The sequence below is a fragment of the Photinus pyralis genome, unplaced genomic scaffold, assembly GCF_008802855.1.
Source record: "Photinus pyralis isolate 1611_PpyrPB1 unplaced genomic scaffold, Ppyr1.3 Ppyr1.4_LG1, whole genome shotgun sequence".
Lineage (NCBI taxonomy): Eukaryota > Metazoa > Arthropoda > Insecta > Coleoptera > Lampyridae > Photinus > Photinus pyralis.
The window spans coordinates 57,694,907-57,717,845 of record NW_022170249.1 but is presented as its reverse complement, the minus strand read 5'-3'; the positions used below and the strand labels follow the sequence as shown (position 1 = coordinate 57,717,845).

At 36.1% G+C, this 22,939-nt stretch overlaps 2 protein-coding genes across 5 annotated transcripts in view; both read right to left on the bottom strand.

Moving 5' to 3' along the window:
- The window catches only part of LOC116160343 (homeobox protein homothorax), a 304,208-nt gene that overhangs the window by 187,307 nt on the left and 93,962 nt on the right, over positions 1-22,939 (bottom strand). For all 4 annotated transcript variants that reach the window (XM_031473530.1, XM_031473531.1, XM_031473532.1 and 1 more), the window contains exon 7: positions 11,109-11,232. In XM_031473530.1, the coding sequence (XP_031329390.1) occupies positions 11,109-11,232 (124 nt within the window). The remainder of the gene's footprint in view (positions 1-11,108; positions 11,233-22,939) is intronic.
- On the bottom strand, positions 8,042-10,880 carry LOC116160342. Its single transcript, XM_031473529.1, has 4 exons — positions 9,942-10,880; positions 9,656-9,880; positions 8,957-9,602; positions 8,042-8,879 (listed from the first exon to the last, which is right to left on the bottom strand). Exons 1-4 carry the CDS (start codon positions 10,586-10,588, stop codon positions 8,160-8,162), a joined length of 2,238 nt encoding a protein of 745 aa, XP_031329389.1. The 5' UTR covers positions 10,589-10,880; the 3' UTR covers positions 8,042-8,159.

The following is a 22,939-nucleotide window of genomic DNA, read 5'->3' as shown; positions in this document are numbered from 1 at the left end:
ATTGTGATGCCAACTTTGCAAACTTACGCGATTCGTCGGAAAACTTAAATTCTCAGCTTTTCCACTTTGATTCATCTCTCAGCGTTCGCCGCCGCCCGCAGTTGTGATGGGCCATGTTATTGTCCCCGCGATCCCTTAAAACAACTACCCATTACTGATATTAGCCACTTCAGTTTCAAACTTTCCGACACCCTTCATTTCGACTTTATTTTTGTTTTCGTGCCAAGATAAAGTTAAAGGTGGAACAGTCCGACTCCCAAACCACATACCTAAATCGTACAGTGAAATGTAATTTAAATGAAAAAGACGGAACGTAACGGGAGAAGGGGAGCCACGCGATCGGTATCTTATCTATTTTAACTAAAGGGGGTGGCTTCACCCCTTTAAGACTAAGTTCCTGGCGAGACCGTACCCACTAATGGAAGTTGTTTAAACAGAAGTGCTCGGGCGCATCTTTCTTCTTTTTGACTTTGCTAATAGCTAGGCGGAATGGAATGGAAAACAACCTCCTTCATAACTCACATCACTGTTTTAAGCGCTTTTTATTCACCAACAACCTTCGTCTACTTTTATTAAGACTAAATTAGAGAATCGCAAAGTTTCGCATTTCACCCAAGAACGCTATTAACACATTGTTATTATTGCGCGTATCGTAATAAATCAAAGTATATTTTTATCGTTTCTAATAAGTGGAGAATAAAAATACGTACAAATTGTATGTTATAAATGAATGTTCATTTTTATGTCAAGATAGAAATATTAAAAAATTACGACAGATTAATGTCAGTTAAGTTCACGAAAAGGTCACATTGCCGCATCTAAATCAACTTCTGAGAAATAAACCGATAACAACATCAATTAACAATCGGCTTTATTTTTAAAATAAGTGATAGTAAAAGTTTTTAATAATTAGCACAATTTGTCATAGTTTCCGCGCTTTGTGAAATATTAGGCGTTGTAAATGTTATTTATGATGCTTTTTAATATAAACTAAACGAAATATTTATAATAAATTAAGTTAATACGCTGATTACGGAATTTTGTTTATAAACGAATACGTTGATTAACAATAATTTAATTAATTCCGATTCATTTACAAACAGGGAAACATTCAAAAACGGCGGTCAAAAATGTAAAAATTGTTTTCTGGTACAGTTTCGTGACCGATAACATTTTGACCTACTCGTTTTTACAATCATTAGTAGGGATAATCGATAAAAAATATTCCAAGAAGGAAGTTATCGGAGTATGCACTGCAGCGGCACGTAAAAAAGATTAAGAGCAACCCTAACAAACATCAGTTGTTGTGCAAGGCACGTTTTGAATCACCAGAGTAAAAAACAAGTTCAAATATTCTATTCTCGAAAAAGACACTTCCATCCCTACAACTTTCTTTTATTAATTCTGCACCTTTTCGTTTATAAAAAGAATCGTTTACAATTCGCAATTGAAAAGAACATTTACAAAGTTTTATTAATTTTAGTAATTATAGATACAATACCTAACTCTTTGTCTTTTATAACATGCTTAAATTATGAAATTAACAAACTTTAAAAGTTTATCGTTTATTGCATAAAATTAAAAAAAATTGCGATTCTTTACCCAGACTAGAAATCGAAAGTAATTTTCTTCACTAAACTTGTACTAATAAAGTTGTAATCTGATTATTATAACCTTATAAAAGCTTCATAAGAAAGCCTATTGAAATTGTGAGCGTGATGTCATATGTCACTCAATGTACTTCTGACATTAATACAAATTAATTTGTGACGTGGAAGAGGTGTAACGGTAAAATGTAAATAGGATAACCACGATAATCATTTTTTTGAATAGATGCGTTTCGATAAGGACTGGGAGATAGTAATCGAATTAGTCAATAAATGCATAATGTGTCGTCTATTCAAATACTCGTCCTATATTATTATGGGTATTATTCATCTATATATATATAATATAAAAGTGAATGTTTGTACATATGTTTGTTTGTTTGTATGTCTGGCTGCCTAAATCGTTATCTGATCGCGAAGGTTTTCGATTTAGTGAACATGCGCAGGGTGAGGCGGCGCAGCCATCTAAACCGAGCTTATGTCCCATCCGGAAGCGGGACATTGAGACTTCGCGGAGTCCGCTAGTTTAAAATACAAATGAATTTAAAGGTCTCGCAACAAACATGCGATCCGCGTCTGACTACCAAAAGTTAAGGACCATTCGACGCCGTTGCGGAAACAGATAGCTAAGGACTAGGTTAACGTGTGGGGGTAAACGAGAGGGGGCACGTAGAATATCGGCTCAGCACACTAGTCTTTAGACTAATTTTTTTGCCGTCAGTAAGCGCGAAGGTCGATTAAATGCCACATGTATCGAATAAATATAACCATGTCGAACCGTTACAATGAAACAAAAATGCTTGTCCGAGTGCAAGATACACTTTGTACTTCGAATATCTAGTAAATTAAACGAATTCGCCTCTACAATATTCCCAAAATACCCCCACGAAAATTCTAGAAATATTCACCTCATATGGGAAGAAAGCAATAGCCAAGGTGGCATTAGTGTGTGTAATAAATAAGTGACAGAAAAGCGAGATTAGTTGAGAGCAATTTTCCTTGTAGTCTAATTTTTCCGAACGTGAATTTTGTTGGGGTGAATATTCTTTTGGGGACAAATTTTCTTCAAATGTCTTGTCTTGCAAACCAATATTGCGAAACTTTTTGAATCTATCTTAAACCAATGAATATTTACAGGGCGAATGTTCAATGCCTTAGTTAATATTGTTGGACGGAGCGAATACTTCACCAGTTATTCTACGAGCTTTCTTGGAGATGAATTTCCCGAGAAATAGTTTTCATGATTCAATTTCCTTTAGGACAAACTTTCCTACAATCACGCAACACAGTGGCGTGGAGGAAATATCTTTTCAACATGATAACCTATATGGTTGTGAGAAAACTATGTGAACGAATATTTATTGACGTCATTTGCAGGGTACAAATTTGCGAATTTACAGAGGAAACATTTTGTAATCAGTCCTGCAACATAATTTTCTTTTCAATTTAATATTCCCTGATTTATTAAATGAGTGCCATTTCCTTTTGGGATTTCCATCAGAATTTTTTGGAGTGACCAATAGTAGGTTTTAAAGACCGAATTTTCCGAGTTTTTCCGAACGAATATACTGGAGGTGAATTTCTGGGAGCGAATTTTCCTACAACAATGAGACACACTTTGTCCGACAAACACTTTTTTCTACGACCTCCCTGAAAAGGAGGTCATAATGTATAATTTAGAGGCATGGTATTGTACCCATTACCTACACCCGTGCGTTATAATTTTCTACAAATGTCAAATCTATCAAAAGAGAGCAAAAGCGTACACAATTACCGTCACCATGTTTCTAAAATATTTCTGGTCACCAGTGGCGTGCTGTATTTCGGTGCCATATCAAACTTCGATTGCCAATATGAAGAAAAAACATCTCTTTTTCGTGGCATTTTTAAAAAATGTTAAAAAAATATGGTTAACGAATTGTTTACTAAACAAAGTGTTTGGTAGATTTACAACTATGTACAAAAAATGAAATCGACACGCGAACAAAGGGGTTAGCGAATGTATCAACTTAAAATAATTATTCGAAATTACAATGGCATAATCCGCAACCTGGATTTGCAGGTCCTAAACACCACCCTAAACTCGCATGTACTCGGCAGTTATAGTTGGTACCGTCCTTAGCTGTACGCGATCTTGGCGGGCACTTTACTTGATCCCCACGGCAAATTAATGAGCCAGGAAACATTTCATCAATATATTCCCGAACGGCTGTAAAGTGTAGGAGCTCCATCCGGTTGGAAAACCATTTGTCGTCGAGCGGATACAGGGGTATTTTTCAAGAGTTCCACCAACTCGTCACTAAGGAACCTTAAATAGTGGTTACCGTCTAAGGACCCCTCGAATAAGTAAGGACCCAGAAGGTGTTGTCCCAGTATGCTACCCCAAACATTCAGTGTTCATCTTTGCTGGTGCTGTGCAATTCTTATGGCATGAGGGCGTTCATCGGCGTAATAATAGAAGTTGTGGTAATTGACTGCGGCATTTTTATGGAACGTGAATTCATAGTAAAAAAACACGCGCATAAGATTCGATTTTGTTCAGAGCCCAGGTGCAAAAATTCTGCCAGTTGCAATTCCTGGGGCAGTTGAATGTTGAACAGATGGAGCTTGTACTTTTGAAGAGTACGATGCCAGAAAGCATTGAAATATCCGTGTTCCTACTAATTTTATGCACACTAACGAGGATTGTGTTGTGCCAGGAGTACACTCCTGACGCCAACAAACAGTTCCGGTAACATTCTCCCAGAATTAATACCATATCAATTTCTTCTTGAGTTTGGAACATTTTCGCAACGTTGATTAAAAACCAATGATACACTACAGACACTTGACTGTTAATTGTACTTGTGGAATGTGTGGTTTTGTTTGTATCAGTAGTAATTTTGTAGTTTCGGGTATCCAGAGCTATAATTTCTGTAGGGGTGGTAAAACTATTATCCGAGGGGTCTTAGATGCTCCACCCTGCACAGATATTTTTACAAAACTACAACGTTCGCAATAAAGACAATTTTGTTTTGGAGTGATCGAATTTGATGGAGCTAACGTTTTTATTAAGGTACATTTTCCTCGAGGCGAGCGTTTTGGAAGGGCATATTCTGCTGAAGACAAATGTTTTCTTAGGGGCAATTTTAGAAACTGAAGTTTGTAGGATGGGATGTCTTGGGACAAATATTAGCGTTTTCTTTGCGAGGTAACGAATTTTCCTATAATCGCAGAGCGTAAAAATGGGCTTCTTGCCAATTCGCTTCGGTTATTAAGAAGCGAATCTTTAAGAAATCATACTTTCTTGATTTCTAGATTCCAGAGGGAAATTGCATGAAATTCAATATGGGCATAGCTTTAGCCATATAATACGCAACGCCAAAAGTTGAATCGAATCGATTCAAAATTCACAGTGCCCTTTTCGCATCTCGACCATTTATAAACCGAATTGCAAACTTTTTTACTTATAAAAGCATTTGAATGAAATTTGATACATAGGCACATGGAATAAAGGAAAATCAACTGTCAATTTAAAAATTTGGTTTTGCGCATGCGCAGTGCCAACTTTTTTATTTATGGAAGAATTTAAACGAAATTTCATACATAGGCACTTGGGATAAAGGAAAATCAAACGCCAATTTCAAAATTTGGTTTTGCGCATGCGCAGTGCCAACTTTTTTATTTATGGAAGCATTTAAGTGAAATTTGGTATTTAGGCGCTTGGAACAAAGGAAAATCTAACATTAGTTTCCAAATTTAGGTTTGCGCATGCGCAGTTCCAACTTTCTTATTTAGAAAAGCATTGAAATGAAATTCTTCTCATAAACTGACATTGAAGTAGCACGACAAAAATAGATTGCCCATGTGCAACGCTATCTTTCATATTTATGGCCGGATTTTTACGATTTTATAGAAGTTGCATCTTACAAATGGGAAATGAATGCAAGTGGAAATGCGCTTTATGTAAATCGTTTACGATTACTTTTTAACTTGTTAAACTTAAATAAATGCACACGCGGCAACAATTAATAATTTCTATTAAAAACTGAGGACGAACTACCTGCCTGTTACTTCAATTTCTAAAATACTTTAATTATAGAATATATATCGGCTTGAAATCCATTTCAATTTCGCAATAAGATTTTTTCTAGAAATAACTGATGCAACGAAAGATCATCAGACAGCAACCAAGCAGAATACTTCAGAATTTAGTTTTTCAAATTGTCCACCCAGCCTTAAACAATTTCTCGCTTCTCCGATGATTATGAATTAATAAAACAAAGATGAATTTGAAAACCAATGGCACATAAAGCAATCTTCCTATTGAGATGCATAAACATTGACCGATTTATGTCGATGCACTGCATATAAAACGATATAACACTGCACCAACAAAAATAACAATAATTAGCGAACACTTGTCAGCTACAATAACACTATAAATGATTAACGACGTCTACAATGAAGTTCAGACGCAGAGTCTGTAATATAAATTCTCCTTCATACACAATTTTAGTTACCCCATAGTGACCACAAGGCTGCATGCCAGAGATTCTAGGGGCGTAATGGTAACCGTTCGAGTTTTAGGGAATTTAAAATCGATGTACCACGCAAACTGACTATGAACTGATCTAACAACATTTAATTTTAACTGGGGGTTTGTGTGCGATGTGTCTGTGCCATATTTGGTCTAGAATACTTCAGCTAGTTGCGCGTTTCTTATTCTTACCAGCGGTTATAAATATCCAACAAAACAAAAATGTTAATTTTAGATGTTAAACTTGCGCAAGAACCATCTTTGATTCAAGCTAAAAATAACGTTCCTTATACAAAAGCGAATTGTTTTGAACGCCTCCACCCAGATCCCAGACACAGGCTACACCGAAAGAGAAACGAACCAGGACTATCACCACTTACCCATTTCAAAATAAATAAATTTGTTTGTTTCTAATTTGAGTAACATTAAATTAACCTCGAGTTTAAAATATTTTGATCCGAAAATAAATAAATGGAGAGTTTTACGTGCAAAAACCCCGTCGCGTTTCCGTTTTAATCAAGATATTGTTATAAAATCTCCGACGAGTGACAAAACTAAATGCACAATAAAACGATTACTAACAAATGTTCACGTGGCCACGGTCGTAAAGTTTCATTAGCCAACACTGAATTTAACTAATGTCACCACTATGTGTAATTGTGTACACATACTACCTCTATGGAGGCCCGTAATGTATACTTCAATATTCAAATATATCTGACTCACAAATCTGAATTTATTACGTCTGCATTAGTGAACGTCATCGCATGATCGTAACTAATATCCATCCAGAGACTTTTAATACATGTTTTTATAATTGGTTAATGTGGACATTTATTGATAAAACTGCCTGTTAATACCTTAACGTGTATTTTATGTAATGCATTTATATGCACGAAAAGCGATATAGGAATGCATCACCTAAGTGTACTTAACCACAACATACTTCCTCATTTATCTCGGAATACTAAATAAGTCACCTTATCGCGATGCAATATCATTAATATTAATGCATCCTAGGATTTGTAATGATTTTTTTAAATTTTGTTATTCACGGTGTACACAAATTTTCCACCTAATCGATTTAGGTATATTAAACCACGCAATTTGAAGTAAGTAATGAAATGTTCTATATATACTTGATGGGGCAGCCTCGGCAACGTTCACTATTAGTAATTGAAAATGTAACGCTAATGAAGAGTTTGTGCTTCTTCTTTTAGATACATTAATGACGATAACACTAATGGTTAAATCGATAATTATTCATTTGCCTTCCATACGAAATTACCCAGTCGTTAATACGCTTTCCGTTTTTTGTAAGTCAGTTTTCCATTACACGGTTTACAAGGAAAGCAACTTGCCAATATTTTGACGCAATTATAACGGAACGTATGAGCCTATCCATTTTAATAGATTGTATTGTCGATAGTTTCGACATTAAAAATGCGTGTCCATGCGGTAATCATCATCACATGCGTGTGAACGATGAACATTAACGAACGCATACACAACATTTCATTACTAATGCGCAGAGCTGGGCACAGTTAATCGAAAAGTTAACTTCGTTAATCGTTAATCCGTTATATGAAAAAGTTAACTTCGTTAATCGTTAATGCTTTCGTTTTTTGAAAATGTAACGGAAGTTAAAGTTAATCAGTTAACCGTTAACTGTCAAAAATTTTGAGGTTACATCAGTGAATTAATGGAGGATTCTATTGTAAATCAAAAACGCAACACATTATTTCATTTATAATGATATATTAAGCGTAGATGTAGTATTTTGTATTTATTAATATTAAAATATAATATAATAATAATAATTAATAAATAAAAATAGGTTAGGTTCAGGTGTAAACGTGTATTGTATCATAGCGTTAAGCGTAGGTAGGGCAGGCTAGATAGAGAAAATAAAAACAATGAGAAATATAAAATTTATTGTATTTTAAGTACAGCCATTTTTGTTTATTGCATAAGAAGAATTGTGATGGAGCTTAAGGAAAGAAGAAAAGGTAGCGAAGTACGATGTATGTACCTTACGCCAGAAAATCTTCATCTTGCATAAAGTGGATGTTCCCCTTCATGAACATTAATATGTTGAAAGTTTCATCAGAGAGGGATGATCGTTTAGCCCGCAAAATATCTTTACCCGTGGAAAAAAGACGTTCCACTGCAGCACTAGAGGGAATAGCTGTATTATATTTAATAAAGAGATTTATTAAAACTGCTTCTCCTAGGAAGGCAGCATCCGTAACAGAATCCTTCGACTTCGCATCTAACCAGGTTTTCACTAAAGTCTGAGCTTTACTTTTAAGAGATTTGTGGCCCATCGATTTCTCAGCCGATTTAGTAACAGTAGTGAAGAAATCATCCTCTTCTTCCTCATTATTACTACTTCCACTGATGCTAGCTTTCTCATTTTCGTTGCTTTCGCGCATTTGAGCAAATACTTTCACCTCCATACACTTCGTTACTGCTGTTACCTTGCTACTGTCATTTTTTTCTAGCCATATCAGCCGGAATCTTGGGTGAAAGGCTGCTGCAAGCAGGCATTCCTCATCCTCCATAAGAGGGCCAAACCTTTTTTCTATGCCGGTTAATAAAGCACTGGCCAAAGCAGTACAGTACACAAGACCGCTTGACTGAATATCCTTCAATTTAAATACTGTTGCAGCAACCGTGGGAAGGAGAGACCCGAGATATGCTTGAGCTTCTCCTTGAACTTGATCTAGCGCTCGAGCCACCGGTGACATGACCTGCCATCAAATAAAATCAAATAAATTAAAAATGATTGATTTAATTTAATATTAATGCTAGATATTCATTTGATTACCTTCACATACTCTTTCAATATGGTCACATCTTGATCATTGAAAGTTCGAACCTTCAGCTGAGTCATCACTCTATGAAGGGCAGGTCTTTTTGCTTCTAAAATTGCGTTGAGAACAACAACAGCATCAAACGTTGAGTTCCATCTTGTTGTATTTGGAAGTACCAGCCTCCTGCCCAACTCAGTATTAATGCAATCGGCCGCCACCGTACTACGCGACTGCAAATTCCAAAGAGCGCGTGATTTTGCCATGGCAATTCTGTACGGACCTTTGAAAACAGAATTTTGTAGTGCAGCGTCTGCATCTTTGCTTGCCACTAAGTTAAATGTGTGAGCAGCACATCTCATGTGAACTGGCAAATTATTGAAGTTCTCAAGTGTAACATCATCATCATTGTCGTTATAATTATTATTTTCAGACATAACAAGTACATTTTCGAGTGAAATATACTCTAACTCCTGTTCTTCTGCAGTTTCTGCTAAGAGGGCACTAACGGGATTGTCGAGATTAGAGTCCATATCATGTGATGGTATGATGTCGTCGATGTCTGATAGTGGCAGCGAATTCAGCGATAGTGTATCGGCTGGTATTTCAGAGCCAAATTGAACAAATGCCTTAACAAAATTGCTGCCATTATCGGTGGTAGTTCTAAAATTTAATTATAAATAAAGATATCAATGATAAGTAGGTTTCCAACTAACCTGGTTACTTTTTTGTCAATATGAAACTCGTAGTGTGTATTTATCATTGTCCGGGCGAGTACATCATATGAATGAACACCTTTTAACCTGGTGCAAGTTAACACTGCACGCATTCTCGCTCTGGTAGCAGGATCTAACCAATGGGCAGTCATGCCCAAGTAACTTTTGTTGTGAGCAGACCAGCAGTCAGCCGTTGTAGCCACCCAATCAATTTTATCAAGTATTCTGAAATATACAAAGTTATGCAATATTTCGTACACTCAAATCCTTCAATGGAAGTACTTACTTGATCAAGCGCTGCTTTAACAGAGTGTGAGAATCAGCGATACGCCTGCCTAATGTCCTTCTCGAGATCGTACTCTTGCTAGGGTTCAACGTTTTAATAAGTGTATTAAATGTATCAGATTCGACTACATGTAGTGGAATCATGTTAGTCACAAAAAAGTTTACAATACACCGATTCACACTAGCTTGGGGTACCGCACTTCCAGAAGCTACAATGCCAAACGATTCCCCAATGCTTTGCTGGCGTACTTTCTTTGTTGATGGTGGTGAAAGAAAATGACTGCCACTGCTGTCAGCATTAGAATCGATAGTACTTGTATTTGAAGAGTTTGGCCTCTTTTTTATTTTCCCACGAGTTGACCCGGCCTTTACTATTTCTTCAAACTGTATATATTTAACTGGATGCATCCTCTTTACATGCTGTTTAAGGTTGTTCAAACTTGAAACGTGAGCCTTGATTGTAGATGTTTTAGGCAAACACAGTTTGCACTCGTAAACCAATGTATCCCTTAATCTTGCTTTATACGCAACAAATCCACTTAAATGTGGCCAGGGATTCTGTTGCGGTTCATCACCATCACTAGTGCCGCCGCTTGCAATCTCCGTTTCCGTTTCAATATGAATATCTTGACTTGGTTGTGGTTGCATGATGTAGTATACTATAGTAATTGAAAAACAAGGTTAGGTTTTCACTGTTTACCAATGAACAAATTTTTGTTCATTGCATACACTGTTGCCAACACCAACACAATGCAAATGCAAATCCAGTGCCGTGCATATGGCACGGCGCGCGCCCGCTTTAACTTATCCGAGTAACGGACTTGTTAACGGAAGTTAAATTTAACGGAAGTTAATAAGACCGTTAACAGTTTTTGCGATTAACTTAAAAGTTAATTAGTTAATCAATATGTTAACTTCGTTAATTAACGATTAACGGATTAACTTTTTTCTGCCCAGCTCTGCTAATGCGTGGCAAAGTAATAATGTATCAACAAAAATTAGGCATTACAATCAAACGACAAACTCGTTACAATGGGTATAATTAAGGTACCACTTTATTTATGGGCCTGTTTTGTTTCTAACGATAAAAAAGATACAGTAACCGATTACATTCGAACATTAAACGACATTCAATAATAAGTAATATGGTAATATCCAAGTTTCCTACCTGGATCCGAGGCATCTAGACTTTGTTGCGAACCGGGCGCTTGTGAAAGAGGTCCTGGTGTTCCTGGTGACCGCACGTCGTCGTTCACAGGTCCCCCGTACGACATCGTCGACGAAGGCGGTCTCTGCAATCAAACCCAACACTTCGCATATAAATTGTGGTTATATCCCAGCAAAAATACGTTTTATTGAAATTTCTATTCTTATACATGGGGACAGTGCTCTGATTCAATTTTAACTGAATATCAAGGTACCATGCTTCAGTTTCCAAAATATGACTAATTAGACTATATTTAACATATAATTTGAGGATTTTGTTTTTCTTCTATTTAAATCCTAAAGAAACTAATTACAAGCAGCGCGGAGATCCTGTAGAAATAATTCTTTCATAAACAGTTTTGAGCGCAACCCACAAAAGTATTTAGATTTTTAGCTAGCGCGAACTAGGTGGCTATTACAACACCCCGTTTTTTGGACATGTAAAAGTTTCATCAAATGTAGACGTTAAGCAACTTGTGAAGAATCATTTTTTTCCGTCTGATTTTTTTCAAATTTTGAATATTAGGCATACGGAAACAAAAAATAAGGGTTCGGTTTTTTGAAAAAAAAGCAACGGCATCGAACTTTATTTTTCAAATAGCCACCTAAAATTTTTACTAAGTTATTTAAAAAACCTTATTTTTCTGTGTACAACGTCCAAAAATTGTGCCAGGTTATATTTTTAAAAAGATAGAAAAAATGTCAAAGTTAAGAAACTAAAATGTATTTTGTCGGTAAAACGGTTACCGAGATTTCGTTAAAATTTGGCGAATGTACCTTAAGCAGCAAGGTTGTAAGACTATCAAAAACATGTTTTTATATTTGAGTTTTTAGCGCCATGACGTTATACAACTTTTTTCAAATAGTAACGCAAAATTTTTATTAAATTATTACAAAACTTTCTTTTTCTGTGCCCAATCTACAAAAATTAGTAACAAAAAAAACGAAGAAAAAATGTCAGATTTAAGAACTAAAATATTTTTTTCAGAAAAACGTTTATTTTCAATTAGTTGAACTTTTGGCAGTGTACATTAGGCATAATAGTAATATAATAATAATAATATATTTATTTTATCTCGATTACGGCAATTTACAGTATAGATCCTGTCAATAAAAAATACACGTAAATAAGGACAATAAAACCAATATAAAACAGCGCAGATACAAATGTATCCCACAAATGCAATTTTCTCTTTTACTATTTGAATGAAGACCCAACCGCCAATACCTGTTTCTATTACTGCATTTTGATATAACGACATCTTCTGCAAATTATTATTTGAACAGAAAATTTGACAATCACATCGTTATTTGAACGACACATTAAACAGGGAAAAATATTTCGTTGGCGAGTTGTCGCAGTGGTGAGTCGTCCGTTGGCGAGTTGTCGCATTGGCGAGTTGTCCCGTTGGCGAGTCAGTCGGTGGCGAGTGGTCCTGTGGCGAATCGCCCTTGGCGAGTTGACGCGTACCGTTGAAATATGTAGATCCCGTAAACAGTTAAGATTTTTAAAATGTGTGCGACATGATTCGAGGGGGCGGGCGCGAACAATCGCCCTAATGATTCTTTTTAGGACATTTAATACTTGCCTTGCCATTGAACTTGTACACCAGTGGATGTCCCCGTACAATAATCTGGATTGTACTTGTGCATTATAAAAAAGTAAAATTGTTTTGGTACCTTGCTTTAGTTTATCTTTTGAAATTTCTTATAATTGGCTTTGCTGTTGGAATAAATTATTGTTATTATTTTTATTATTTTAGGTATAGCTTCGACGCCTCGGCCTTCTCGCCATTCACACCCACTTCCAAGGAAAAGTAAGTACTCTTCTATACTTTTATATTTTACTGTACATCCCTATCGATTTTAGGAATCTTAGACCATTCTCTAAATTTGATGAGTTGGTAAGATTGGTTCTAACGTTCGCCTTTAGGCTGGTTTACATACTCTACAGCTACACAGTCACATATCACAGAGAGATCGACGTTACCAGTATTGCATCGCGGTCTAGGATCACATTTGTATGTCCTATTCTTATCTTTATTTGTTGCCCTCTGTGAAAGCCTTTCAGGTGCAGTTTTTCTTTCACCGATGGTTTAATACATCATAGGTGCGGGTATTTTGCCTTTCCCATTTATATTGACAGGTCTCTATGCTTTTTCGGGTCAGATGACATTGTACGTCCGCCGTTTTGACAGCTCCTCATTTATTTGTGGACCTGCTATTGCACTTTTTGCTGTTCTAGGTGCGGCCACGTTCGATTATAAGTTTCCCGATGTCATTCTCTTCGTTTAAGTTCGTAAGTTTGTTGGATGGTTTCCCCTGCAGTTCAAGCATATACCACTGGAGTATCATATCGATTACACTCGTCGAGTGGTTTTCCGCATACACAAAGTTATGCTTGCGGCTCTCACATCTAACGACGGTGTGTCCAAACTTCTGGCACCGATAGCATCGCATTGGCGCAGGGATGTAGGGCCTCACGCTTAAGCTGTAGAAAGTAGTTTTAATTTTTTTAGGAAGTTGCATCGACTTAAACGGAACTATGAAATTGGTTGTGGCTATAAGCTTCTTATTCTCGTAATTGCCACTTCATTCTCCTCTCTTAACCCTTGAAGAATTTCCTCTTCATCACAGTTTAACAAGTCTTGACAAATTAATCATTTTCAATGTTTCATGTGGTTTGACCTAACTCACTCCTGATCAGTGTGTGGTGTCGCAGCTATATGTAATTTGAAATAAATATTTTTTTATGATTTCAGTAATTAAATATAAAATAATTTTAACAATTTGTTAATTTTGTATTCAAGGTAGATCGAAATAGATTACATTACACACACAAAATTAATTTAATTTACCTACGGTGCAAATAGAGCGCACCAGATCTACCTATATTCATTTAATTCTTACACTTAGTATCCATATTGGGGTTGTGATTAATAGTCCATCCAATCAATAAAATAACACAGGTCAAGGACATTAAATACTCTATTTAGTAACGAAGTTTTAACTCGAAAAACACAAATAAGAAACGTATTTGTTTTGTCAAGAATATGATTTAATGACGTTCAAGTTTGATTTAAAATTTGGTTAGATAAAAAAGTTTGTATTGTAACCGCACCTGAAATGTCAAACTCCACAAAAAATTTTGAATGTCATTTCTTAATAGATGCTATTTAAGTTACCTAATTATTTAAAAGGATCCATAGGGGTGTGTACCTATTCGTTTAAAAGAATCTCGGCACGTATAAGATTAAAACATCAGAATTTTTGTGAACTTCGGTATAATTGGGAAAAAGTTTTGAGATACTTATGTGTTACATCCTGTATAGCGGCAATGAACTAACTGCCCGAGACGGCATTCACGATTATGTGAAAATGCATTTCTCATTTAAGTTTATCATGATAACAACGCTAGTAGGAAAAACATTCCATAATCCTTCATACTAAACAGACTGCTACATATTAATTTCTACAAAAATCCAATTCTCAGTATTCTGAAGTTGGGATGCACTATGAAAAGTGGCATTATTGATGTGTAATTTGACGGAACTCTCTCACGAATTTTGTACATGCTACGCCATATACTTAGATATTATTGCCGTTGTAGGTAATAACGTTGAAAGAACAATCGCTAATTAAGACCTCAATAACTTAGTTTATTGCAAATTTAATAGCCAATAAATGAAATGGTAATGTTTTATTAATAAAAGATTCTTTAAAAAAGTCTCCAAGCCTATAATTGACGGCAAGAAATACAAGGTTAATTTCTCTTAGTACTTTCATAGGAATTGTTCATTATTTCCTCCTATGAAGAATTTGCACAAAAGGAGCGATTACATCTCGATAGACAACGGCAACAGAAGCCCTGACGTTTATTGCCTCGCGCTGCCCATACCATTTAATTTATATTACAATTATATCAGCTACTTAACAGCATTTATAAAATTATGAAATAAATCAATATTAATGTTATAACTAACTAATGATAATTCCGTATGCACGACGCATTAATCACTTGCGAAAGGATGGCATTTAACACAAAAACATAATAAACATAAAGGCATCTGAAGTGGACTTACTAATTTAAATAAATCTCCAGTTATATACTTTATACGAAAATGTCGCTTTTTGCTTTAATATATTTCTGAGAAGTTAAACAAAAGCTATATGTAGTATAAATAGCTCAGGATTAAATTATGTTTGGAAAAGAAAAAGTTTAATGTTATATCAACTATAGGTAAATGGTACGTATTCAATGTATTGTAAACCCGCATCAGATGTTCTGTGACCGGCATGCCCTCCTATTTCTTGTGACTTTATTTGAAGAGAGTTTTGAAAACAAATGATACTTCGTCATTGCAATTTTTTCGCCCCTACAGGCAGGCATGATTAGATTTAAAATCCAACGTTTCGTTTCTTTGAGTCATTATCAACGATATTTTTTTTAAATACGGACCTGCATTTTTTATTTTATATTTTGAAAGGGCTCGTCATTCTGAAAAATACACGTATCACACTTGCATAGTTACTAAATGCTACTATCTACCAAAAAATTGATAAAAATATTCATCAATTTCTATGGTTCTGTAAAGTAGGTAACACACTAGCCTAGAGAATCAAGTAAGATACATATTCAAATTGAAAATTCTTCGTTTTAATCGCAGGCCCGTAGTTAGGCGTCGGCCAAAGTGGGCACGGTCACATTTTCAACATCATGGACTTTATTAATATAATTTCGCAAATTTATAGCGTTGAATTTTGCATTACATTTTCAAAAATGTTCCCACGCCTCCCTCACTGACCCTCGTTGCGTTTTACGAGTTACGACAGCCGCTTTACATTACACGCACCTTTCGTCTGATAAATAGGAATATGTTTGCCTCCTAAAGCATTTCTTGCCTACTCAAACACTAATGCCCAGTACGCCTAACATTTTTTGCACATTTTTGTTTATTGTTCATTTTGCGGTGGTAGCGTAGCATCTAAGCAAGTGTGTTACATGTAATTCTTCATAATGATGATCCCTTTTAAAATAAAAAATACAGGTCCGTATTTTAAAAAAAATGAAGTTGATGATGACCCCAATAACCTGAAACGCCGATCTTAATATTTGATCATGCCATTTTGTAGGGAAAAACAGTTTCTCATTCGCATTTGTTTTAAATTCCTTCTAATAACATAAAAAAGTTAAAAAGAAATCAACCAATTTCGATTTTTTCCGGTTAATCTATTCGGAATTCTTTCTCTTTCTAAGTATAATTAGATTCGAACCCAAAATGCTCAAATTTGCCTACAGTTAACCGACTTCATATCTCTCTTATGATTTTCTAAGTTAAAAACGTGTTTCTGAATTTGTTCTAACTTTCCAGTAGGTAATGTACACTATGTCCAAGATAAAAATATTTTCCTAAGAAAATTATGCATATAACGGTCACAATTTTAGAAAATCTTAAATAAAACGAAAACCATAACAGATAGTCATAGGAAATGTAATAATTGATCGATGTGGAACTTTTTTCTACATTTGAAAGTGCAACAAAATAAAGCAGGTTTCATTTGAAAAAATCAACTTTTTAAGGTTTGAAGTTCGACCATCAGTTTTAAAACACCCTGTAAAAGGGCGATCAAAATTTAAATCTTTCGCATGTAGCATCACGTCAGTATTGTTGTTTTTGGGAAGACTTTTTGAAATGCCAGTCAGCGGAGCCATAGGTACAGGGCGCTAAAGAAAACCAGTCAAACGTCAAAAATTTTGAAACATCTTGAATGGGTAACTTGAAAACCTTTGATTCTAGGTATAGGGAAATGTGATATCGAACTACGTAAATTTTCATATACATTTCGAAAATGCAAAAATATCGGTTGTTCTATTTAAAATTAAAAAGTTGCTATCCATACCCGGTAAAACCGGAAGTAAAATGATCATGTTAATTTTTTCCATCCATAGATCATACAAATGTATGTTGGTATGCAAATATCCTTATTTAAATTATTAATAGGGGTATGAATACTTTTAGGTAACGGTTTGCGTGAAACAGCCTGTATAGGTATTGCTCACCTTGTATGTATTAAACGGCGGGACCCCTATAAACAAGGAGAATTCAATGCGGGGTGGATGTAAATAACATGATTATACACTATGTTAAAACGTACCTACATTCGGCGATGGAGTGCATCAAATGGCGAAGGAGCAGAAAAAACGTAAGAACGTAAAGAAATCGTCTAGTGCTATATGCGAGACTATAGATATTAGGTATATTACTAAAAGGTTTTTCAACAATAAATAAAAGAGGGTGAATATACGGGGTGTTTAGTTCGTTTCAAATGCCGTTTTGAATGTAGGGAGAATTCAGTCGTAAGACGCCAGACGTAAATTATTTGAAGCGTAATGCTAAAAACTTCATCGAATGAAAAAATATTTTACAAAAAAGTAGCAATACTAGATTATGAATATCACAGTGAAGAGAATTATGCAAGCAAAATTCTTGTGCAACTATGGTTAATGAACTGCTCCATGGTTTAGTTCAGTAGGGTTAAAGATGTAGGAGAAATGTAATTGAACTAAGGTGTAATGTAAATAGTAGACAATACATTCTACTATTTACAAAATATTTTTAGCTAGGCCTGACTATGGAACATATGACCCGAAATCGATCGCCATAGGAAAAATTTTAATAAACACCTAACCTTAGTTCAATTACATTTCTCCTAGGTACATCTTGTGCAACCTTTCATTTCAGAAATTAGGATATGTTTCAAAAACAGCTGTAAGCTGCAACAAAAATTCGCAAATAAAATTGTGAACGCATGTCATTTGTTTCCTCATTACTGCTGTTAAGATTGACAGGTGTCAATTCATAAGATACTAACATTTGATAGAATTTGGTCGTGCGGTTTTCTTTTTATGAGGTTCTCAAGTGTGATGCAAGGCGGAAAACAAAAAAAGTTTTTGCACCTAAAGAACGTAAAGTTAAGCACGCTTTCATTAAAATTGTAGGAATGGTCTTTGTATTATATTTTAAACTTGACCCTCCAGTAGTGCTCAGTTTTGGTTGTTTTCTGCATCATCTAACAAAATTGAGCGATTTGGGTAGAAAATCCACATGGTAGTATTTAGAGCAGAGGTGTCAGGGTGCCGGAACGCACCGGAACGGCGTTCCAGCATCGGCACTGGTTTTACAGAAAAAATACAAATGCAACCTACATTTTACGCGCCAACAAAACAAAGAAAATATTCCTCCTGTTGTGGGTGTTCTTGTACGATTAGGGCGTTTTGCGCGGCGCACCATCCTGTTGAAACCAACAGTTTCCAACTTTTGTTTTTTTTTATGTGCCCTATATCGTATTCGTAATAAAAAAATGCACTTAATACAGTGTGTTCTTTTTTACAGGTAAAATAAAGTTGATAATGATTTTTCCCAAACGAAATGTTATAATGATCATCTCTCAACGCTCTCTGTACCTAGAGGTCAAAAAGTAGCAATGCGAAAGTTTTTTTTTGTCGGCAAATTTTTCTGGCATCTTCGGAAGTTTTATTATTTTATTCCGGCACTTCCAAATTTGCCATGACATCACTGATTTAGAGGCTAAAAATCACCTTATTCTCTGTAGAGAAGTGTCATGTCGATAAGTCAATAACGATAGCTCATGGATAACTTAGAAACCGGCTCTTTCAAAGGGTGGTGGAAAATCTGAGAGCTAATAGGTACCCATATCCATTACCAATTTTATATTTGTCATACCTCAAGAACATTCGTATAATAACAGATTTTTTTTAATTAATCGAATTTCTGAAAATACTTATCCACGATCTTATAAACACTGCGATATTTATATCCACAGAAAGATAATTAAAGCAGTTCTAATGGCATTGGCGTGCTACAAAGAGATCCGCGATTTAAAGTGGTAATATGTTAAAGTTTTGCATCAATTTGAATAACTAAGGCACTTATTTGAATTAATTTATGGCGCAGAGGTAATCGAGTTTGAAATATTTTTTTTTTGACATCTGCGTGTGTATTTCGATGCGTGGGTCTCATTAGGTGAGGATGACGCTATACAATATCGCCGTATTAGTTTCATATTTCGGTATATTTTTTTGCATGTGACTGACTAGCGCGAGGGGGTCGATGGAAAGTGAAGTGTCATGTCGCAAGACTCGAGGGATAACACTGGCTAAGTGCCAGACTGTGTGCGATGTACCCTTGACATGTACTGTGTATACGCACAATATGTGCGCGGCGATATCTCCTCACATGTCTCGTTTATTATTTACCTTTTCCCGGTTGGATGCAATATTCATCACTTCAGTATTTCACTTACGGTTTTGATGTGCATTATATTATACGATTTCTCCTAGGATGCCAAAATCAAAGCGTTCGTTTGAAGTGAGTGAACGAGTGACAATAGAAGTTAGTTGAACCATTCATATAAGCGTGACGGTTAAGTGACAATGTACAATTAAATTGTGACCTTGACGTACGCACAGATTGTGTTAATAAGCGGTCGCTTAATCAATCTAAATTGGTGTCAACTAACCCAAAACATTTATTTATAAAACAGTACAAAAATGTTTATGAATTGAATTTAAGAGAATGAATGGGTTTGCATCCAAAATAATTACAAAATGACAAAAGCTATTTACAAACTCACGTTGGTAATTTGGTGTAGGTAGATAAATCGCGCATCCACTCTCCGTTTTTAAACCAAACCATAACTCACAGATTGCCGCAATAATTGTCATGCTTCCCAATTGGGACCAACATGCTGCAATACCATTTAACGCGATTATGTAAATAAGAGAAGACACACTAATGAGTTTGACATGAGAAAATGTCTTCCACATATAATTTATGTAGGATCGAGATTTTAATACAAGTTTTAAAACGTATCGTTGGAAACTGAATGGAGCACCTCGTACGTTTTCACATCTGTTCTAATCGTCTCATCCGCTACACTCAGTCTTCATAAGAACTATAAAAATGTTACGATCGCATAATAACCGTAACTGTACACCAGACATACTCTGTAGCAGATTTCGTATTTATTTTACGAGTTAATTGTGTTGTCAAAGCGAGCTATCTTATTTTATGCTTATTTTCTGCTGTCTCACGATACCGATGCGTCGCGCGTACCATATTTCTAAATCTATTATCTCGCGCGCGCGGAACATCTTGCAACAGTGCACGAGAATTTTAATTGGGATTCACCAATTGCATGTCAATTGAGACACAACATGGGCTTATTTTTAATACATCAAGCGATACAATAAGAATAATTGCCATCCACAGTGGGTCCTCTTTTCAAATTCTAAGCGCGCATGTGGCGTGCCGGATCATCCACAGCTGTTTTGCCACAAGAACAAAACGACCATTGTGCCGAATTGAAATTTTGCAAAGTTAACTAAATAATTAATTGGGATTAGAGTCAGTGATCTCTGAAAGCGTTACAGTGGCTAGCGCAACAAAATGTAAGTTTATTTGTGTCATGCCTTCTATTTGTTTATTTTGATGTAAATGGAAAAGCAAAACCTAACCCTTTGGAGCTAATAAAATATGTCGAACACTAAGTAGCCAGTTGAATCGTCATCGTTTTTTTTCTATTTTTTTATTCGCTTATTACTTGCTCAAAACTACATTCATAAAAATCCTAAAATATACTTTTTTGTGCAATCGACTGCGAAATGGGCACTTCGCGGCCTATAGCGTATAAGTAAAATTGGACCATTTTGTGTAATATTTATTAATGGAAAGCCATGCCAATACTTGTACACGTACACTTTCCCATGACAGGCTACAATTGACAGAAGGTATTTAGAAATTAAAATTGAAAATTTGAAACATTGTCTATTTTTATTTATAAATATTGCGATTGAACAGAAATGTTGTGTTTACCGCACAGGCGAAATGTGTTTGGTGAACAGAGAGTAGTTTTTGCTTCGGCTTACGCCTCGGCCAAAACTTATTCTCTCAGTACACCAAACAATCTTTTCGCAGCCTTGGTATACTGTCATGCACGGCGCACGCCAACTTTATTGTGGCTTTACATGCATCCATTCGTTGATACGTCCATCCGTTAAGATGATTATATGAGTCCAAATATATTTAAATAATTTATCTATTCTTACGTCAGCGTAGTAAGTTCAATCATACCTCTTATCCAGTGGCGGATTTCCCATAAGGCACAGTAGGCCCGGGCCTAGGGCGGCCAGAGATTAGGGGCGGCCTATCGCCACTAATGAAATAACTAAGAAATAACTTAAACTCAGAGTACTGTACCCAGTGGCGTAGCAAGGTCTTCTGACACCCGGGGCGGAATTTCAACTTGTCACCCTTACCCTAATTAATCATAAGCCTTTTCAAATTTTAGATACGTTTTTGTCACCCCTACAGGGCTGGCACCCGGGGCGGTCCGCACCCCCCTTCCTACGCCACTGACTGTACCTGAATATTCTAAAGTGAAAAGTCGTTGCTCACTGCAAGAGTATTATAGCAGTTAGCAGCTGTTATCGTTAAGAGTTACCTAAATTAAAATTCCTGAATCGATTTTAAAAGTTGGCAATAAAGTAAATTCATTATGTAGTCTATATGATTTGTAGGTACTAAGACAGGGGCGGCTACGTGGCCTATGGCCTAGAGCGGCCAAGACTGCAAATCCGCCACTGCTCTTATCATATTTAACTAAAAATCTATGATCGGATGTATGCAAATTTACTCTTAGACCTTAGATTTAAGAAATAATACCATGTTTATCCTAAGGTGGCTCAAAATTCATCCTTCTCGGAGTTTGGAGCTGTTGGAGACGGCTTCGGGAAGTCATACATCGTGCAGAATCGTTTTACACACTAATTATGACATCAAAGATTAAGAAAATCGGATCTCAAAGCCTTCCCCATACATTTATTGTTGTACTATTAATAGTACTTTAATAATTTAATAATAATAGTACAACAATTAATGTATGGGGATGGCTTTGAGATCCGATTTTCTTAATCTTTGATATCACTCAACCCCATTTAGAGGAACGATGGATCATGTTCAAAAAACTAATAATGACCTTTCAATTTCTAAATATTGCAAATACAACTGATATTCAAAGAAATTGTTAAATAAGTTTAACTGAAAAAAAAAAAGAACTAAATGACCCCCTCAGTGTAGGGCCTTGTCGTGGTTGTGGGGCTGAATCAAGGGGTCGTGTAACGCCAAGCTCAACCCTGCGTATGACGGTCCCAAGTGAGAATCCAGACTAAACACAACACCTTCGTGTTTGTGCCGTGCCAGGCGGATGAGCGGATGAACGGATCCTGGTAGTGCAGTTACCTGAAGTGGCAACAGCACACTATTTTACCCGGAATTTCGCTTAAGACTGGAGGCCATGGCTAACCCACCATGATCAATCGACTGTGTCGTCGGGTGATACCGCCGTCTGGCTGAGTATTTAGGGGCTAGTAGCAGTAGATTGACTAGCGGAAAGTAGGCCTTTCTCGAAGCGAAACCCGTGGTGATGGGTCTGACATGGATGACATAAACTATAATATATCTAATAATATAATAATAAAAACCAGAGGGAGCGTCCCTGGATACCCCTTAAACTCTGTTGTAGGTCACAGAGCCTCAACCCACGAAAGCGAATCTCTGGCGCTGAACAGAAGAGGGGAAAAGAGGAAGGGGGCCAGGCTGGTCCAAATGGGTCAAACTGCACCAACAGTCACCTCCTAATCATCCATCTCCTATGACGCAACCTTGATCCCAGAGGCAGAAGAGCTAACTCCGGTCAGGGCAAACGGGTAGG